This window comes from Sarcophilus harrisii, chromosome 2, assembly GCF_902635505.1.
Source record: "Sarcophilus harrisii chromosome 2, mSarHar1.11, whole genome shotgun sequence".
Lineage (NCBI taxonomy): Eukaryota > Metazoa > Chordata > Mammalia > Dasyuromorphia > Dasyuridae > Sarcophilus > Sarcophilus harrisii.
Window position 1 is genome coordinate 613,201,744 of NC_045427.1, and position 16,885 is coordinate 613,218,628.

Genomic DNA, 16,885 nt, shown 5'->3' on the forward strand with positions numbered 1-16,885 from the left:
TTGCTAAAGTCCTAGTATACTTTTCTTAGTCCACGTCCTTCCTGATTTCTCTGTCATCTGACACTCTTGATGACTCTTTTCCTGCTTGTTTTCACCTCTCAGATGACAGTGTTCTAATAATAACTAAAATTTATATAGCACTCCCTATGTGCCACGCACTGTGCTAAATGCGTTACAGGTATCATATCATTTGATCCTCACATTCCTGGGAGGTAGGTACTATTATCATCCCTGTTTTACAGATAAGGAAACTGAGGCAGAGAGGGTAAGTGACTTGTCACATGGATATTAAATGTCTGAAATTTGATTTAAGTTCAGGTCTTTCTGATTCCATGCTCTGTGGAACTACTTAGTGTTCTATCTTTGTTCTTCCTCTTCCCCTTCTGTTCCCTCCCCAGAAAATAATTCAGAGCTCTTCACTCCAACTGCAGCCTGTCTTTCCAGACTGCTCACACATTCCTTGCACTGCACATTTTAGCCAATCTGGCTAACTTGCTGTTCCTATTACTTGGTATTTCATCTCTCAGTCCATCCTTGGAATGCTCTCCTTCCTCGCTTTATCTCTCTGAGCCATGGAATGGAAGATTTAGACCTGGGAGGGACCTTAGAGGCCAAAGCCCAAGCCTTCTTTTAAATGAGGAGCCCAAGGCATGGAAATATTAAATAACTTGATTTCTGACTTGTTTACTGCCCTATCTATTATGAATACCTGCCTTCTTTCAACCTCATGTGCTACCTCCCACAATACTCTTTGAAGGAATTGGACCAGCATGGCAAACTGCAAATTTATGAAGGGATAAGGGATGGTGACAGACTTGTAGTTTCCTTGAATAGCTGAAATAATAATTCCGGGCACTAATTTTGAGAGAGCCATGCCAAGAGGCTCTTTTTGTTGAGAGATAGGACTTCATCTTAGTTGATCTTTGCTAGACTCTCAGCTCTAGAACTAAGAGGGACCTCAGGCCATTTAGTCCAAACTCCTATTTCAGATAAGGGCCAGGGAAGGCAAAGGACTTGCCTAATAACACACATGTAGAGGAGGGAAGAGACTTTAAAACCAAGGTCCTCTGACTCCAGAGTTAGTGCGCTATCCAGTGAACTTTACCTAGAAAGATCATGGAAAATAGTAGAGGAATTATACTCAGGTCTTCCTGATTCCAAATCTCTTATTTAGTCTGCTTCATCATTTAGCTCTTTAGGATGGCATCAGCACCAGGCTATGACAGACCACCCTCATTGTCTTTTATTGGACAGTTGCTTGTGGACTGTGTTGGGTGGATTTGAGTCAGGAAAGCCTCTTCTGACATTTGTTAGCTTTGAAAGTCTGGCCCAAAAAGGGGGAAGGATAGTGATGATAATAAGACTTCCCATTTCACAGTTTTTTTGGTGGTGATTAAATAACAAGATAGAGAGAGCCCTTGTCAAACATTGAAGGCTATATGTATTAGATATTATTATGATGGGGAACACCACAGATACAATTTACCTAGATTTTATCATGACATTGGGTATGCTATTCTTATAGAAAAGATGATTAGATGCTGTTTTATCAGAGCATTGAGTATCTTGCTATTTTTATGGAAAATATGGTGAAATATGGGCTAGAAATATCATGCAATTATATATATTTAAAATTAGTTGACTGGCTAAGATCCCAGAAGTAGTTATTAGTGGTCTAATGTTACCTTGAAAAACTTGTAGTGAGTGGAATGCTCCTAGGACCCTGGGTTTGGTCCTGTGCTTTTGGCCTGGAAACTAGGAAGATTCAGTTCAAGATCTGTATTTGCACATCTATTCTCTGTGTGACTTTGGGCATGTCACTTAATGTCTAATTGCTATTGTGAATTTACTAAGACTGTAAGTGGCAGAGAAGGTAGCTGCCCACATTGATAGAGCTTTCTCAAACATAAATTTAGGGTTAGGGTTATATAAATATATATATATATATATATATATATATATATATATATATATATATAGGGTTAGGGTTACATAAATATCACTGTAAATAAGCCTAGTGCCTATTCCTTTCATTGGCATGAATAAAGGGGGTATATTTATTAAATGGGTATGACATAAACCAGGGTAGAAATTATGACTATCTGACTAGAAGATAGCCCAACTAGAATATAAGATCTTTCAGGTCAGGGTCTAAGTCTCACTTTTGCCTTTATACCCTCAGTGCACATCTAGGTACTTAATTAATGCTTGTTGATTCAAAAAATTCCTGACAGACCATCTCATTGAGTCCCATCTGATAAGATTTTTCAAATTCAAACATTTTTCAAATGTTCAAATAACAGTTGACATATATATATATATATATATATATATATATATATATATAGATCTCCAAGGTTCACAAAGTGCTTTACTTATATTTCAAATTGTCATATATGAGCCTCAGCAATCCTGTGAGGTATATGCTGTTCACCCTGTTTTATGAATGAGATAATTGAGGCTTAGGGTATTTGTCCAAATTTATATAGTTAATAAGGGCTGAAAACTAGATCCAAATCCAAGAATTCTTTATACCAAACCCAGGGTTATGATCATTATTCTGTACTTGCACTTGAGTTAAAACAGCAATAACAAAAAAGTTTCATAAATACAAGCTGGGTATTGGACACTTGGTGAGCACTTGACAAATGCTTGTTGATTGACTAGATTTGAGGGGAGGCGTGGCTAGTTGTGGCTTCAGAAAGATTTGGGAGGTTTTAGTATGTCAGCCAAGGAAAATAATACAATCTGAAAGAGGCACGTTATTGAATAATGAAGTGAGAGTTCTGATGTGCTCAACTCTGAAAAGACCAAGCTGGAAGATTTTAGTTCTGAACACCACATTTTGGGAAAGACACTGAACTGGACAATGTCCAGAGGAGAGCAACCTGAATCAATTGAAGGAATTTGGGGATATCTGAACTTGTCTGCCTTCCGGTACCTGAAGAACTGTAACAGAGCGCCCAGGGGACAATTAGGAAGGCTGGATGGGGTCAAAGAAGTGCTTTTGGACTTGATATAAGAAAATTGTCTTTTTTTTTATTATAGTAACTTTTTATTGACAGAACCCCCATGCCAGGGTAATTTTTTTTTTTACATTATCCCTTGCACTCACTTCTGTTCCGTTTTTTCCCTCCCACCCTCCACCCCCCTCCCCTAGATGGCAAGTAGTCCTATATATGTTGAATATGTTGTAGTATGTGTGCAGATCCAAACAGTTTTCTTGTTGCACAGGGAGAATTGGATTCAGAAGGTAAAAATAACCCGGGAAGAAAAACAAAAATGCAAACAGTTTACATTCATTTCCCAGTGTTTTTTTCTTTGGGTGTAGCTGCTTCTGTCCATCATTGATCAACTGAAACTGAATTAGGCCTCTTTGTCAAAGAAATCCACTTCCATCAGAATACATCTTCATACAGTATCGTTGTTGACATATATAATGATCTCTTGGTTCTGCTCATTTCACTTAGCATCAGTTCATGTAATTCTCTCCAAGCCTCTCTGTATTCATCCTGCTGGTCATTTCTTACGGAACAATAATATTCTATAACATTCATATACCACAATTTACCCAACCATTCTCCAATTGATGGGCATCCATTCATTTTCCAGTAAGAAAATTGTCTTGAGAGAATTATCCACAAGTTGAATGGGTTACTTTAGGATAAATCTGTTTTCCTTAAGGCTGCTGTTACTTGTTCTTTATTCAAGAGGATCATGATATCTCAGGGTGTTGATGTTATGACTTACAAATGAATTAGGTTTTAGTGAGGGAGAGCAAAGTCACCAGCCTCATTTTACCCTTCAGAGCCATCTAGGCCTAGTGGCCAAATATAGTCAGGATAATTGGAGATGGTCCTGGATGTCTTTAAGGATAGGTTAGCTGAGAGAAGAAAGGGCATAAGTATTATTAAATACCTGCTATGGGCCAGGAACTGTGCTAAGTACTTTATAAAAATTTCATTTGATCATTACAACACTGAAAGGTAGGTTCTATTGGTATCTCCATTTTCTAGTTGAAAAAACAGGCAGACCAAAGTTAGGTAACTTGCCTTGGATCACAGGCCTAGAAATTGTATAAGATCAGATTTGAATTCAAATCATTCTGATCCCAGACCCATTGCTCTATCTACTGCACTAATCTCTTAAGAGTTCTGTTGTAGAGGGAATTATTTTTCAAGTATAGATTAGATTAGATCATCATTAAGGTTCCTTCCAGCTCAAAAATTCTGATTCTTTTCAGAATAATTGGCACTGATATTCATTTAAGTTGTTGTTATAGGGAATAGATGTTTGAATATTTGATTCAATGTGCATAGAAATTATGTTTTCAGCAATGTAAAATGCCTATCAAAACATCTTCACTGAGAAACAAGTTGGAGCTGGTTTCTGACTATCACTCCATATATATCTCCAGTAAGGAGTTCAAATATAATATGTGACAGCAACATTTAAGAATTTCATTCACCAAGAAAAGAAAAAAGAAATTCTTCAGAAAGTTAAAACACCAGTTGTGATTTTGTCCTTTTCTAGGTTTTGTGACTTTCTATAAAATTGCGCCTTCCAGGATGTTCTGGTGCATTTTAATCATAGGACTCCTGTTCCACCATTCTGTGGCCCATACTGACTTCTTTACATCAATTGGTAAGAACTTGTTCTATTTCTATGTAAACAAGTTTGATTGGTGTTTGTTACCTACTGGTTCTCCCCACCAACTTCCCTTCCTTATCCTATCACAGCACTAATTTCCATTCTAAAAGTTCCTTCTAATATTTAAAAAAAATTTAGGTGACTAAATTATTTACAGATAATCAATGTTTTACATAAAACTTGGCTTTATTGGCTGCCATAATTGCATAACCCAGTAGTTGAAACTTTAACTTGGATAGTACATATTTCTCTAGCCCTCTTCATCATTTGAATGTAATTCTTTTAAAAATGCTATTTTAATTTTTTTGTTATTCCGAATTAGATAAATACCAGCAAATATGATCATTTCTATAGTCAAAGAAAAACAGAAAAAGAGGATTGTATAAGAAACCACAAATCTCCATTAGATATAGGTTGCTAGTTTGTTTTTTAAACCATATAACACATCGAGAACATTAGTTCCAAGGTTATTCTGTTTGTCTCTTTGACCCTGGACCTCCTGCTCTGTGCATTTGCTCATTTTTTTTGCAACACTACTGTTCCACTTTGTCCACCCTTATTCTTTGTTTAAAAAAGAAAAAAAAAACCCAGCTTCTTCCTTTTAAGAGGGAAGGAAGGGAACAAGCCTTTATTAAGGACCAATCATGTGCCAGGCATTGTGCTAAATGTTTTAGAAATATTACCTAATAGTAACCAGTAGGCATAGTTAATCATACACCAGTGACCTCCCCATCATAACAATTGGTTTTATGTCCATTGACAAATTACTTGCATCTCTAAGTCTCAGTGTCCTCAGGTGTAAGATGGAAATAATGCCTGAAATATCTGATATAATTTTAAAGAAAGTGCTCTCCAAAACTCAGAGTACTTTACAAATGTTTATTTTCATCATCATCCAATATGAACATTTCTTGAATAAATCTCTATTATCAAGTATGTAAGTGTATTCTCTTTTGGATTAAAAGATTCAAACCAAAATAAATTTATATTTTTAAAATTTGAAATTTTGATTCTGAGCATTGAAATGTGTGAATGTGTTTTTTTTTCTTTTAAATTTTCCAGCTGTAAAGACAATTTTACTAGCACAACTGGAGCTTGGAAAATTGAGTAGCTTAAAAATTAGAAGTTAAACACATGTTCAAGAAAATTTTTGGCTACATCTTTTTGTTTACCAGAAAAACATCTGGTAGATTCTTTCCAGTTCTCAACTCTTTTTCACTTAAATTCTGTAATAGAATTTTTCATGTCTTGCACTTTTTAAAATTTAAGAGATTAAAGAAAATTGATTATATCACTTTTAAAAATTTCTCTTGTTTAGGTCATATGACAGATCTAATCCACACTGAAAAAGACCTGGTAACATCCCTGAAAGACTATATTAAAGCCGAGGAGCTCAAATTGGAGCAAGTGAAAAAGTAAGCATTGGGTTTTACAAATGAGATTTGGTGAGGACTGCTGCTCGGCTGTGTGAGGGATACAATAAGGATACCTAGATTTCAGGTATTCCTTTGCTAAGGGAAGCCATGTGACAGCCTTCTGAAGGGATAATCCCTAACCAGACCTGGGGGCAAAAGGGTAACACATAAGGGCAAGAACTGAGATAGCTGTGGGGAATGGACAGGGCTGGCTGGTGGGTGTTTTGGACAAGGTTGTCAGGAAAGACTAGCTCATCCACTTGGGTAGAGATAGAATATATATAAAAAAAGATGAGACTAAGATGAATTTAAAAAATAATAATAAGCAACAAGACACTGAGGTGCTAAGATCCAGATTCCAGTCCTGCCTTTGACACAAACTAGCTGAGCAACTATGGCTAAGTTATTTCATGTCTCAATATCCAAAACATCTCTTGAAGAAGTTACAAATGAGTTGCATGAAGGGAATTTTCCCTTAAGTTCCTCTTACAAAAAATCATAGACCTGGACCAAATCAAAAAATGCTATTTACATAATATCTTCCCAGAATCTCATTTGAACCTGAGAACTCTGTGAAGAACTATACTACTAAGGTATTCCCATTTTACAGAGGAAAAAACTAAGGCTCAGAAATAAAGTGGAGTTTAAATCTAGGTCTTGACTCCAAGTCAGTCATGCGGTATGCTACACGCTACATTTATAACAAGTCATAAAGTTTAAATTCCAAGTGACTAAGTCAGTCTTTTACATAGTCCTCCTTGGAACCTTTGATAAATTGAGTAAATACAATTTAAGTGTAGCTAAGTGAGTTACAAAGTAAATTTCTTGCGCTTAAGGACAAGCAATAAAATTTATTTTTAGACACATATTTACATGGACCCTTTCAGAGCAAACTTTTTTTTGAAATAGCATTTTATTTTTCAGATACATGCAAAGTTAGTTTTCAGCATTTGCCTTTGCAAAACTTTATGTTCCAAAATTTTCTCCCTCTTCCTCTATTCTCCCCTCCCAAACATAGCAAGCAATCCAATATGTAGATTACACGTGTGCAATTCTTCTAAACATATTTCTATATCCACCATAAACTTTCTGAGATACTAACAGGTACTAAGTCACATTGTACCCACATTGGATGGCCCAAACAAAGGATCATAATGGGCAGCTGCATTCTCTCAGAGTTTAGCCATATAGGCAAGTTAGGAGATCACATCTACCACTAAGTTTTGGGTGATTGAAATCATTAAAACTTGTGTGTGTGTGTAATATAATTGTTAATCCAGTAATTAACATGTTAAGGAATAGATAACTTCATAATCTTGCATTTTAAAAGGTTTCCCTTTTAATTGATAATATTCCACTCATGTGTTTGGAATGTTCAGATGGGCAGAGAAGTTGGATCAGCTAACCAGTACAGCAACAAAGGATCCAGAGGGGTTCCTTGGGCACCCTGTAAATGCATTCAAGCTAATGAAACGATTGAATACTGAATGGGGTGAACTGGAGAATCTGGTCCTTAAGGACATGTCAGATGGTAAGTCTGAAGAGGCTTTAAGGAAAGCCTCATTCTGTAGTGATTGCTAAGAGTAAGGTTGCATATCTACTGGTCATCCTGCCATCTGGGGGAGGGGGTGGGGGGTAAGAGGTGAAAAATTGGAACAAGAGGTTTGGCAATTGTTAATGCTGTAAAGTTACCCATGCATATAACCTATAAATAAAAGGCTATTAAATTAAAAAAAAAAAAAAAAAAAAAAGAGTAAGGCTGCAGTTACTCCTGAAGCACAGAGTGTTTGTAAGTAACTGAAATAATATCCAGATAGGCTTTATCACTGATCTCCCTTTTTTTTTCCCCTGCTAATAAAGCCCCCAAACTTGGCTAAGCCATGCTGGTGCCATGTTCTTGCTGATATAATCCTTGAACTGAGATTCTGTCTCCAGAATTAGATTGTGAGAAGAAGGACTCAATTATTTTTTGGTTGGTTTGATTGGTTAGTTGGTTTCTCTTTTGCTTTGCTCTCTGGAAAAAGAACAATGCTTCTTAGCTTTTTTTAAAATTAGAAATTGTATAGGAAAATATATCAGAAAATTAGAACAAATCATAAATCTGAAATCAAATGGAAATAGTTAAAAGTTTTAAGTCTTATTTAATTAATCCTAGCTTTGCATGCAAGTTATTAGCAGTCTAGACTTTCTTCTTTTTATATTCTCTTTTATCTAACTGGTGCTCTTCACAATCTTGTCTAGTTTCAGCAACCTTGGTCTTGTCTCAGTCGGATGATAATTTTAACTCCAGTCTCTAGGCAGTGAATTTGGTTTGGTAATGCTATCATGTCTCCAGTTCTTGCAGAATCTGCTTCTCTAACCATGACTCTGGGTGGGAGGGAGCCCATTTATAAAATTTACTTCTTTTTTTTTTCCCCATTTGACAGACTAGTTTTCTTGGACTCATGACCTTGAAGGAACTTAGCTGTTCAGTTTATGGGAGAAGTTTCACTTGGGCATTTAAGTTCTTCTCTGCCGAGACTCCTAAGTGTCTTCTCTTTTCCATAAGAGGTTTTGGAATTGTCTCCATCACCTTGAAGTCAGACTTTGGAAGTATTCTCTTCTCCCTCACCCCTGTCCTGCTTGGTTTGCTTGAAATAAATCCCCTTTTGTTTTGGTGGGTCCTGATTTAGGTTGTGTATGTGTGTGGGTTTTTGTTAGATTTTTTTGTATATGTGTGGTGAAGTTGTCTTTTTCAACTTTTTTTTTCTGTTCTGGCATCTGAATCCATTCTTCATTTGAGGTCATGAGTTGTGTCCTGGGATCATGATACTACATCTCCGTGATTTCTCTCCTTTAGCTTTGTGTCTTCATGCTACTCTCAGACTAGTTTCCTGTTTCACTTTCCCCTTTAGACTAATTCTGTACTCTCCAGTGTATCTTCCCTGACTTCCAGCCCTTTAGCAAATCTGAGGTGATAGACATATATGTAGGGGCAATGAACACTAATAGGTAACTGTCTTGAGTTCAGGAACTCTCCTTTCGGATTACTATATTTTTACTCACTCCTAGATGAGAGGTTTGCTTGGATTTAGGTTCAAAGTTAAAGAAATTCTTTAACCACTTAACAGTAACAAAACATTTTTTCTTCTGCACCCATTCTCCCAATAAAAATAAAGTTTTGACATATTTGACACAGCTGAGTTTTTTGGTTAAAAAAATAGCAATTTTTTTCTTTGGAAATTTTTTTTACTCAAAATTAGAAGCAACAACAAAGAAGTTAAGGCCTTGAAAACCATCCAGTTCCTGTCTTGATTAGTTGACAAATAATAATTTCATGGTCATATTTCTAATTAGGTTCCTCTGTTAAAGATTAAGGTGTTTTATTTTAAATGCAAACATTCTGGGTATGACTATTTCTAACCAACTCTTTGGCTGGCATAGAGTTGCTGAGTAAATGCTTTATAAATGAATTAATTTAGATGTTCTTGAACTTATTTTGTTATTATGACTTTTCCCTTCCCAAATAATTTTCAAAAAGGTGACTAATACAATATTAAAGAACAAAAACAATTAAAGAGATAATAAAAATGGGAAAAAGTAGCAAATATATTTATAAATTTGAGTTGCCTTGAATATATTTTGAGTATCAGCTTTTTAAAACAGGATATGCTGTCCTGACTCACTGAGGTACAATGCACTTTTTTTCCTCAATAGTATTTTATTTTTCCAAAGATATATAAAGATATTTTTCAGCTTCAACTTGTGTTTCAAATTTTTCTTCTTCTCTCCTTTAATTCTCCCCTCCCAAAAATCGCAAGCAAACTGATAGAGATTAAGTATGAATACAATTTTTAATAATAGCTTTTTATTTTTTTAAAATACATGCATGCAAAGATAATTTTCAACATTCATTCTTGCAAAACCTTGTGTTCCAAATGTTCCTCCCTCCCTCCCCACCTCCCCTCTCCCCTAGACACCAAGTAATCCAATATAGGCTAAACACGTGCAGTTCTTCTAAACATATTTCTACATTTATCATTGTTGCACAAGGAAAATCAGAACAAAAAGGGAAAAAGAAATGAGAGGAAAAAACAATCAAGCAAACGATAACAACAAAAGTGAAAGTACTATGTTGTGATTCACATTCAAGTCCCCATAGTCCTCTTGTTGGATGCAGATGGCTCTCTATCAGAAGAAGGAATTGCCTTGAATCATTTCATTGTTGAAAAGAGTCAGGTCCATCAGAGATGATTATCATAAATCTTGTTGCTGTGTACAATGTTCTCTTGGTCCTACTTGCTTCACTTAGCATGAGTTATTGTAAATTCTCTCCAGGCTTCTCTGAAATCATCTTGCCCATTTTTTCTTATAAAAGAATGATATTCCATTACATTCACATACCATAACTTATTCAGCCATTCTCCAGCTGATGGGCATCCACTCAGGTTCCAGTTCCTTGCCACTACAAAAAAGGCTGCTACAAACATTTTTACACATGTGGATCCTTTTCTCTTTTTTATGATTTCTTTGGGATAGAGACTCAGTAGACACACTGGTGGATCAAAGGGTATTATTCCCAGTTTGATAGGCCTTTGGGTGTAGTTCCAAATTGCTCTCCAGAATGGTTGGATCAGTTCACAACTCTACCAACAATGCATTACTGTCCCAGTTTTCTCACATCCCCGCTCTAATATTTATCATTATCTTTTCCTATCATTTTAGCCAATCTGAGAGGTGTATGGTGATACTTCAGAATTGTCTTAATTTGCATTGCTTTAATCAATAGTGATTTAGAGCATTTTTTCATATGACTAGGAAATGGCTTTAATTTCTTCATCTGAAAATTGTCTATTCATATCCTTTGACCATTTATCAGTTGGAGAGTGGCTTATATTCTTATTTATTGAGTCAGTTTTCTACTTATTTTAGAAATGATACCTTTATCAGAAACCTTGTATGTAAATTCCCTCCCCCTCTCCAGTTTTCTGTTTTCTTTCTAATTTGCTGCATTTGTTTTATTTGCACAAAACCTTTTTAATTTAATATAAAGAAAATTATCTATTTTACATTTCATAATATTCTCTGGTTCTTTTTTAGTCCTAAATTCCTTCTTTTGGATATATAGATCTTCAAGGTAACTATCTCTTGTTCTCCTAATTTGCTTATAGTATCACCCTTTATGTTTAAATCATGAACTCATTGGACTTTATTTTGTTAGGTATTGATCATCAACTAGTTTCTACCATACTATTTTCCAATTTTCCCAGCAATTTTTGTCAAATAGCGAGTTCTTATCCCAGAAGTTGGAGTCTTTGGATTTATTAAGCACTAGATTACTATAATCATTGGTTATAATCTTGGAATGCACCTTTTTTAAAAAAAATTGTTGAAATACTAACAATCACACGAAATCAGAACATTGCAAGAAATCAAAACATCACATTTGAAGTTATGCTTGTGTTTCTATTATAAGCCTCTAAAGAGTTCAGGGTATAATTTTATTAGAAAATAAACTAACCTTTAAAATCAATATATTCTATCAGTTTGATAGAATCCGCCCCCGAAATTTTTTTAAAGATATTCTTAGCATCAATCTTCTAGACTGAGAAAGGGCCAGGATAGAAAATGTAGAAACAAAATTATCTGTATGGAGAAAAAAAATGATAAGGACTTAAGTGTTTTACCTCTCAGGTACCCCTCCTTGCATTTGCAAGCAGCCTCATCATCTTTTGATCATATTTTTTTTTGATGAATTCCTTTACTGCTTGCACTGTGACCCCATGACTGAACTGAAGCTTCCTTCTCTAAAGTTACCAATGATCTCTTAACTGCCAAGTTCAGGGGTCTTTTATCAGTTCTCATTTTCTCAGCAGCATCTGAGATCGTGGACTCTCTTTTTCTGAGTTTTTGTGCTTATTCTTTGTTCTCCTTTGAGCTTCTTGATTGCTTATCTTCATCTTTTTTATTGTATCATCAACTAAAGTTACATCTCAGATTAGTCCCATTTTTCTCCTATTTATCTATATTCAATGACTTCTTTAGTTCCAATGGGTTCAGTTATCTCTACATAGTAGAGATGCCTCTCAGATTATATATTTATGTAGCCTGGTCTGTTTCTGAGTGTTGTTCTTTTCATTATCAAATGCATATTGGACATTTTGAACAGGGATGTCCCATAGGCATTTTTTCTTTAATACTTTCCAGAACAACTTTTCTTGGGACCTCTTCTCTTTGGGGCATTCATCTTCCTCTGCAGCCTTCTCACCTGGGAGCATCATTCTCCATTCTCCCTTCCTTCCAGGCCTTTCATTTTAGGGAGAGACCCAGGATAGCTAATTTTAACATTCTCCTCCCTGCTCTGCTTCTTGTTTTCTGGCTTTTGTCACCAATTTTTAGCTGCTACCTTATCTTGTAGGTTTCCTCAGAGCAGGGCCTTCTCACCCAGTAATATTTATGTTGCCATTCTTCTCCCTCTGGTGAGTTCCTCTGGGGGCCTTCATTTTGGAGAGGAGCCCAAGCCAGCCAATTTACATTTCCCACCTGGCTTTGCATTGAGCTCTTGGTGTGAATCAAGGCTGAAGCTTGATGGGGCACAATTGGAAAAATGGTGAGGGAGCTCAGAATTCAAGAGAGGAAAAGACAGCGTAGAGCTGAATTGGGTCACCAAAGAGTCAATATGGGGAAAAGAAAAGAGAATGACTAGGATGAGACGGTGACTTGGGAGAGAATTGAAAAACAAAGGGATTAGAACGTGAATGAAAACTTGGGTTTGGGAAAAGAAGATAGCAGGGCACGTGGAATCCAATAGATAATGGTCGAATCAGAAAACTTCAGAATGCTCAAATGTGAAGATGGTACTTTTGTGAGTGGTAAGATTAATGCTATGTTTGAGATGCTTAATACCAGAATTATCTAGAAAATGGAGATCAATTCATGATTTAGAAAGGTAAAGACTGAAAAGAGAGCTGAGGTTTCTATGAAGTGCTAGTCAGATAATTACAAATGTTTCACAAATGATAAAGAAAACTGGAGTATATGCTAAGACATTTTTTTAAAAAGGAAAGGTATCAACATGAAATGATCTATTCCCAAATTTAAGTACTTATTTGTGACATTATTTGATATTGATTTAGACGAAGTAATACAGAAGATGCTGATAGAAATTTATTTTGGCTTAAGGAATAAGGCTGAATGATTTAGAAATCCTTTACAATGTTAGTCTCAATGATTTAAAGTGTAGTCATGCCCTGTAACGCTGATATAAATATACAGCTCATTTCCTTTTTTTTTCTTAAAGATTGCAGTTCTCGTGCTTTGTTATGGAAAAACACATTTTAAGGATTTTTCTCCTATCTTCCACATGGAAATTTACATGTTTGGGAGTTGACGTTTCAAAGTGAACATGTTTCAGTTAACTTTGGACCTCTTGAACTACTTGCTTTTCATATACATTTGTCCATTAGAAGAAACCGTCTGTCCCTCTGCTGGCCAAATAAAATTTTGAAATTTCCCATAGTTTCAAACCATTTTTGGAAAAAAAGTAACTATTGTGATCAAATAATGTTATCTCAGTATTTATCCTAATACCACTGCCATCACCACGGTCTCTGTCTCCTCCTCCTCCTTCTTCTTCTCTTTCACCTCCTTCTTCCTCTTTCTTATTTTTTCTATCTGCCACCATCCATTGATGAGTTAGGGGGATGTCTACCTCAAGCATCTAAAGACTTCCCCTGGTGAATTAGGTGGATGAGAACAATTTGTTCCAATGTCCATAAAGGCTGCTGAAGCAGGCACTGTGGAACGCTTAGAGCTTGGTCAGACACTGAAGATGCCGTGGTCATCCACTGCATCCTGGGACATTGCCAGTCTTCTTGACTTTGATAACATTGGAAGAGAGAGTGAGGCTGATGACTTTATGCAACTTTACATCACTTTAACCTAATTCATGAGCAAGTCAAGACATCATTGATGTCTTTGATCTTCTTCAAATGAAAGACAACAAGAAGCCTTTGCCATATTGAGGAACATCTACTTTTTCCCCAATTCTTTGCTCCCACAAAAAGTGGTACTCTAAATATTTTGGTGAACTTGAGGTCTATCTTTTTGTTACTGACCTTTTTGAGATAGGTACTCTGTGGTGGAGTCTCTGGGTTGAAAAGTTGAAAGACTTGGCCGTGGAAGCCAAGCTCAGATTCCTTGAGTCCTCCACTGGAGACCTTCAGTCACATTGACAGAGAACCATTCGTGACTTTTTTTTGAATCTGGCAATTCAAGTCAGTTCTGAATTTCTCAAATTATATTATCATCTGGTCCAAATTCTCCATTTTCTTCATAAAAAAATAGTTTCAGATACTTTTATCATATGCTTTTCTAAAGTCTAGATAAACTATATACTATTTTTCTGGTGTTTGAGATTTAATAACTGCTAAAAAGGAAACTAGATTTCCTTGTCTACCTAATTTTTAGTGTGATCTATTTTTGATGACACTGACTTGATGATTTATAATTACTGCTTCCCTTTGTAGATGTCCATCTCTTTAACATTCTATTCTAGAATTTTTCCAGGATTAAAAAACAGGCTTATTGTCCTATAATTTCTATACTCCATTCTTTTCCCATTAAAAAAAAAATCAAGACAAGAATTGTCCTTTTATAGTCTTGCAGTTCCTCTCATTTTCCATGCTGTTTCAGATGGTACTGAAAGTTAGCAATCACATCCGCCAGTTTCAGGTTATAATTCATCTTGGATATCTGACTTGAATTCATCAAGGACAACCAGGTGCTTGCTTTCTATTGCTTTCCTTATCTTGGGTGTCAATTTCTTAGTAGCAATTTTTGCTCTCTTATTTCTGGTGCAAAGGTCTTCTTGACAGAGAAAATCAGTTATTAGAATCCATTTCTTCTCTGCTCTATGCAAAGGCTCTATCCATCTTCTTAGATATTCTTTTTTCTCCCAATATTTAAAACAAAACAATAAACCAGCAACCTATTGTTTTTGTTGCTCTTAGCCTTAGAAGATTGCACTTTTTTCCTATACCAGCTTTTCTAACTTGCCTTTGCTTTAGTTTTCTTTCCATTTCTTTTTAAGGTATTAGTTAGTTAAGTTTCCTGTGAATCCATGGTAGTCTCTTCAGTCATTTCTAATTTTTCTTCCCCATTCAAATTGTTTCTGTGACTTTTTCATTCTTGAAAAATTTTTTTAACATCTTCTGGGCTGACTTTCTCCTGCTGAATTTTAATTTGTCATTCTAATAGTCTTTCCTTTGAAAATCTTTGAAATTTACCTTTTCCAAATCTGGGATAATTGTCAAATGATGACAAGATTTCTTTTCCTCTGTCATTCTCCTTCTTTTCTTTTCTCTCCCCCGTTCTCATCTCATCACTTCTACTTCAGCAATTTCCTCCTATTGGGAAGAATTAGATTCAGAATAGGATTGCTCCTTGTTGCTTCCCTGCACATTTTGGAGGATGAAAATTGTTATTAAGTCAAGTTAAAAAATCATTACCTTACTTAAAGAAAGAGAGGGAAGAGCAGATGTCTGAATAACTGAATGACTCTCCAGTCACTACTATTTCATGCCTGTAGATCATGTTTATGATCTGTTTGCCCAGATGTCTCATTTTTCTTAATTTTTTTTTGTCTGTGTGATCTATAGTCTTGTTTTTGTTCAGTGCCCAGCTCTTTGTAACCTGTTTGGGATTTTCTTCATAGATATTAGAGTGGTTTGGCATTTTCTTTTTCAACTCATTTTATAGATGAGGAACTAAGGCATTATATGCCTTAATTAAGGCTTGCCCAGAGTTGTGCAGCTAGTAAGTTGTCTCTGAGACCAGATTTAAATTCAGAAAGATCAGTCTTTATGACTTCAGTCCTAGCACTATATCCACTGTGGTACACTAGCTGTCTTGATCTGTGGTCTTCTCCGTAACAAAATCATTTCTATGTTTCTTTCTTATCTTCATCCAAATGCTGTCTACATATATTTTTCTCCAGGTTCCTGGATTTCCTTACATAAACTAAATATACTGTCTTAATATATAATTGTATCTTCCATTCCCTATTCCCACAATCCTATTTCTACCCCTTTGCTGTCTTGTTTCTTTTGAGTAAAGAATACCTACCTAGGGGCAGCAAGGTGGCATAGTGGATTAGGCACCAGCTCTGAAGTCAGGAGGACCTGAGTTCAAGTCTGGCCTCAGACACTTAACACTTCCCGGCTGTGTGACCCTGGGCAAGTCACTTCATCCCAGTTGCCTCAGCAAAAAAAAAAAAAAAAAAAAAAAAAAAAAAAAAGAATACCTATCTAGAGCCATATTTAATCATGGATTTTATCCTATGATTAAAATTTCAGTGATATCATGAGGTCAAATTTTTCTACTTGATTTTGACCTTTTGTTTTCATTTCTTTATAGATGTTTGAGGTCAAGTGTATTACTGCTGTCTTCTTTCTTGAATTTTTTTGTCTTCCTGTGAAGATATCACAGGATATCATAGACTTTTCTTCTCTAAAGCTATATAGGACATCAATAGATAGTTCTCTCCCTCAGTACTTCTTTTTGGCTTAAAATCCTTTCATTTATCAAAATTTGTAAATAGGCCAGAGTTTTTACCTGAAAAATCACAAATTTGTTCATCCTTTATAAATCCTCTATGTTTTGCTTCCTATTTTACTGCCAAGCAAAATAATCATCAATTCACCAATGCTGAATTTTGAATCTACTTTTATCTCAGTGTAGATGTTGATAGGAAAGAGAGAGACTCAGATTTACATCTACTTTCTGTGTTAAACATACTCTAGAGTTTTGATCAAATTGAAATCAACTGCATCATTTTCAGT

The 16,885-nt window shown here is 35.6% G+C and overlaps 1 protein-coding gene across 3 annotated transcripts in view; it reads left to right on the forward strand.

Annotated features, from left to right (window-relative positions):
- P4HA1 (prolyl 4-hydroxylase subunit alpha 1) overlaps nucleotides 1-16,885 on the forward strand; it is a 71,911-nt gene that overhangs the window by 16,771 nt on the left and 38,255 nt on the right. For all 3 annotated transcript variants that reach the window (XM_031956525.1, XM_031956524.1, XM_031956526.1), the window contains exons 2-4: nucleotides 4,534-4,644; nucleotides 5,969-6,065; nucleotides 7,445-7,596. In XM_031956525.1, the coding sequence (XP_031812385.1) occupies nucleotides 4,569-4,644; nucleotides 5,969-6,065; nucleotides 7,445-7,596 (325 nt within the window). In that variant the 5' untranslated portion in view covers nucleotides 4,534-4,568. The remainder of the gene's footprint in view (nucleotides 1-4,533; nucleotides 4,645-5,968; nucleotides 6,066-7,444; nucleotides 7,597-16,885) is intronic.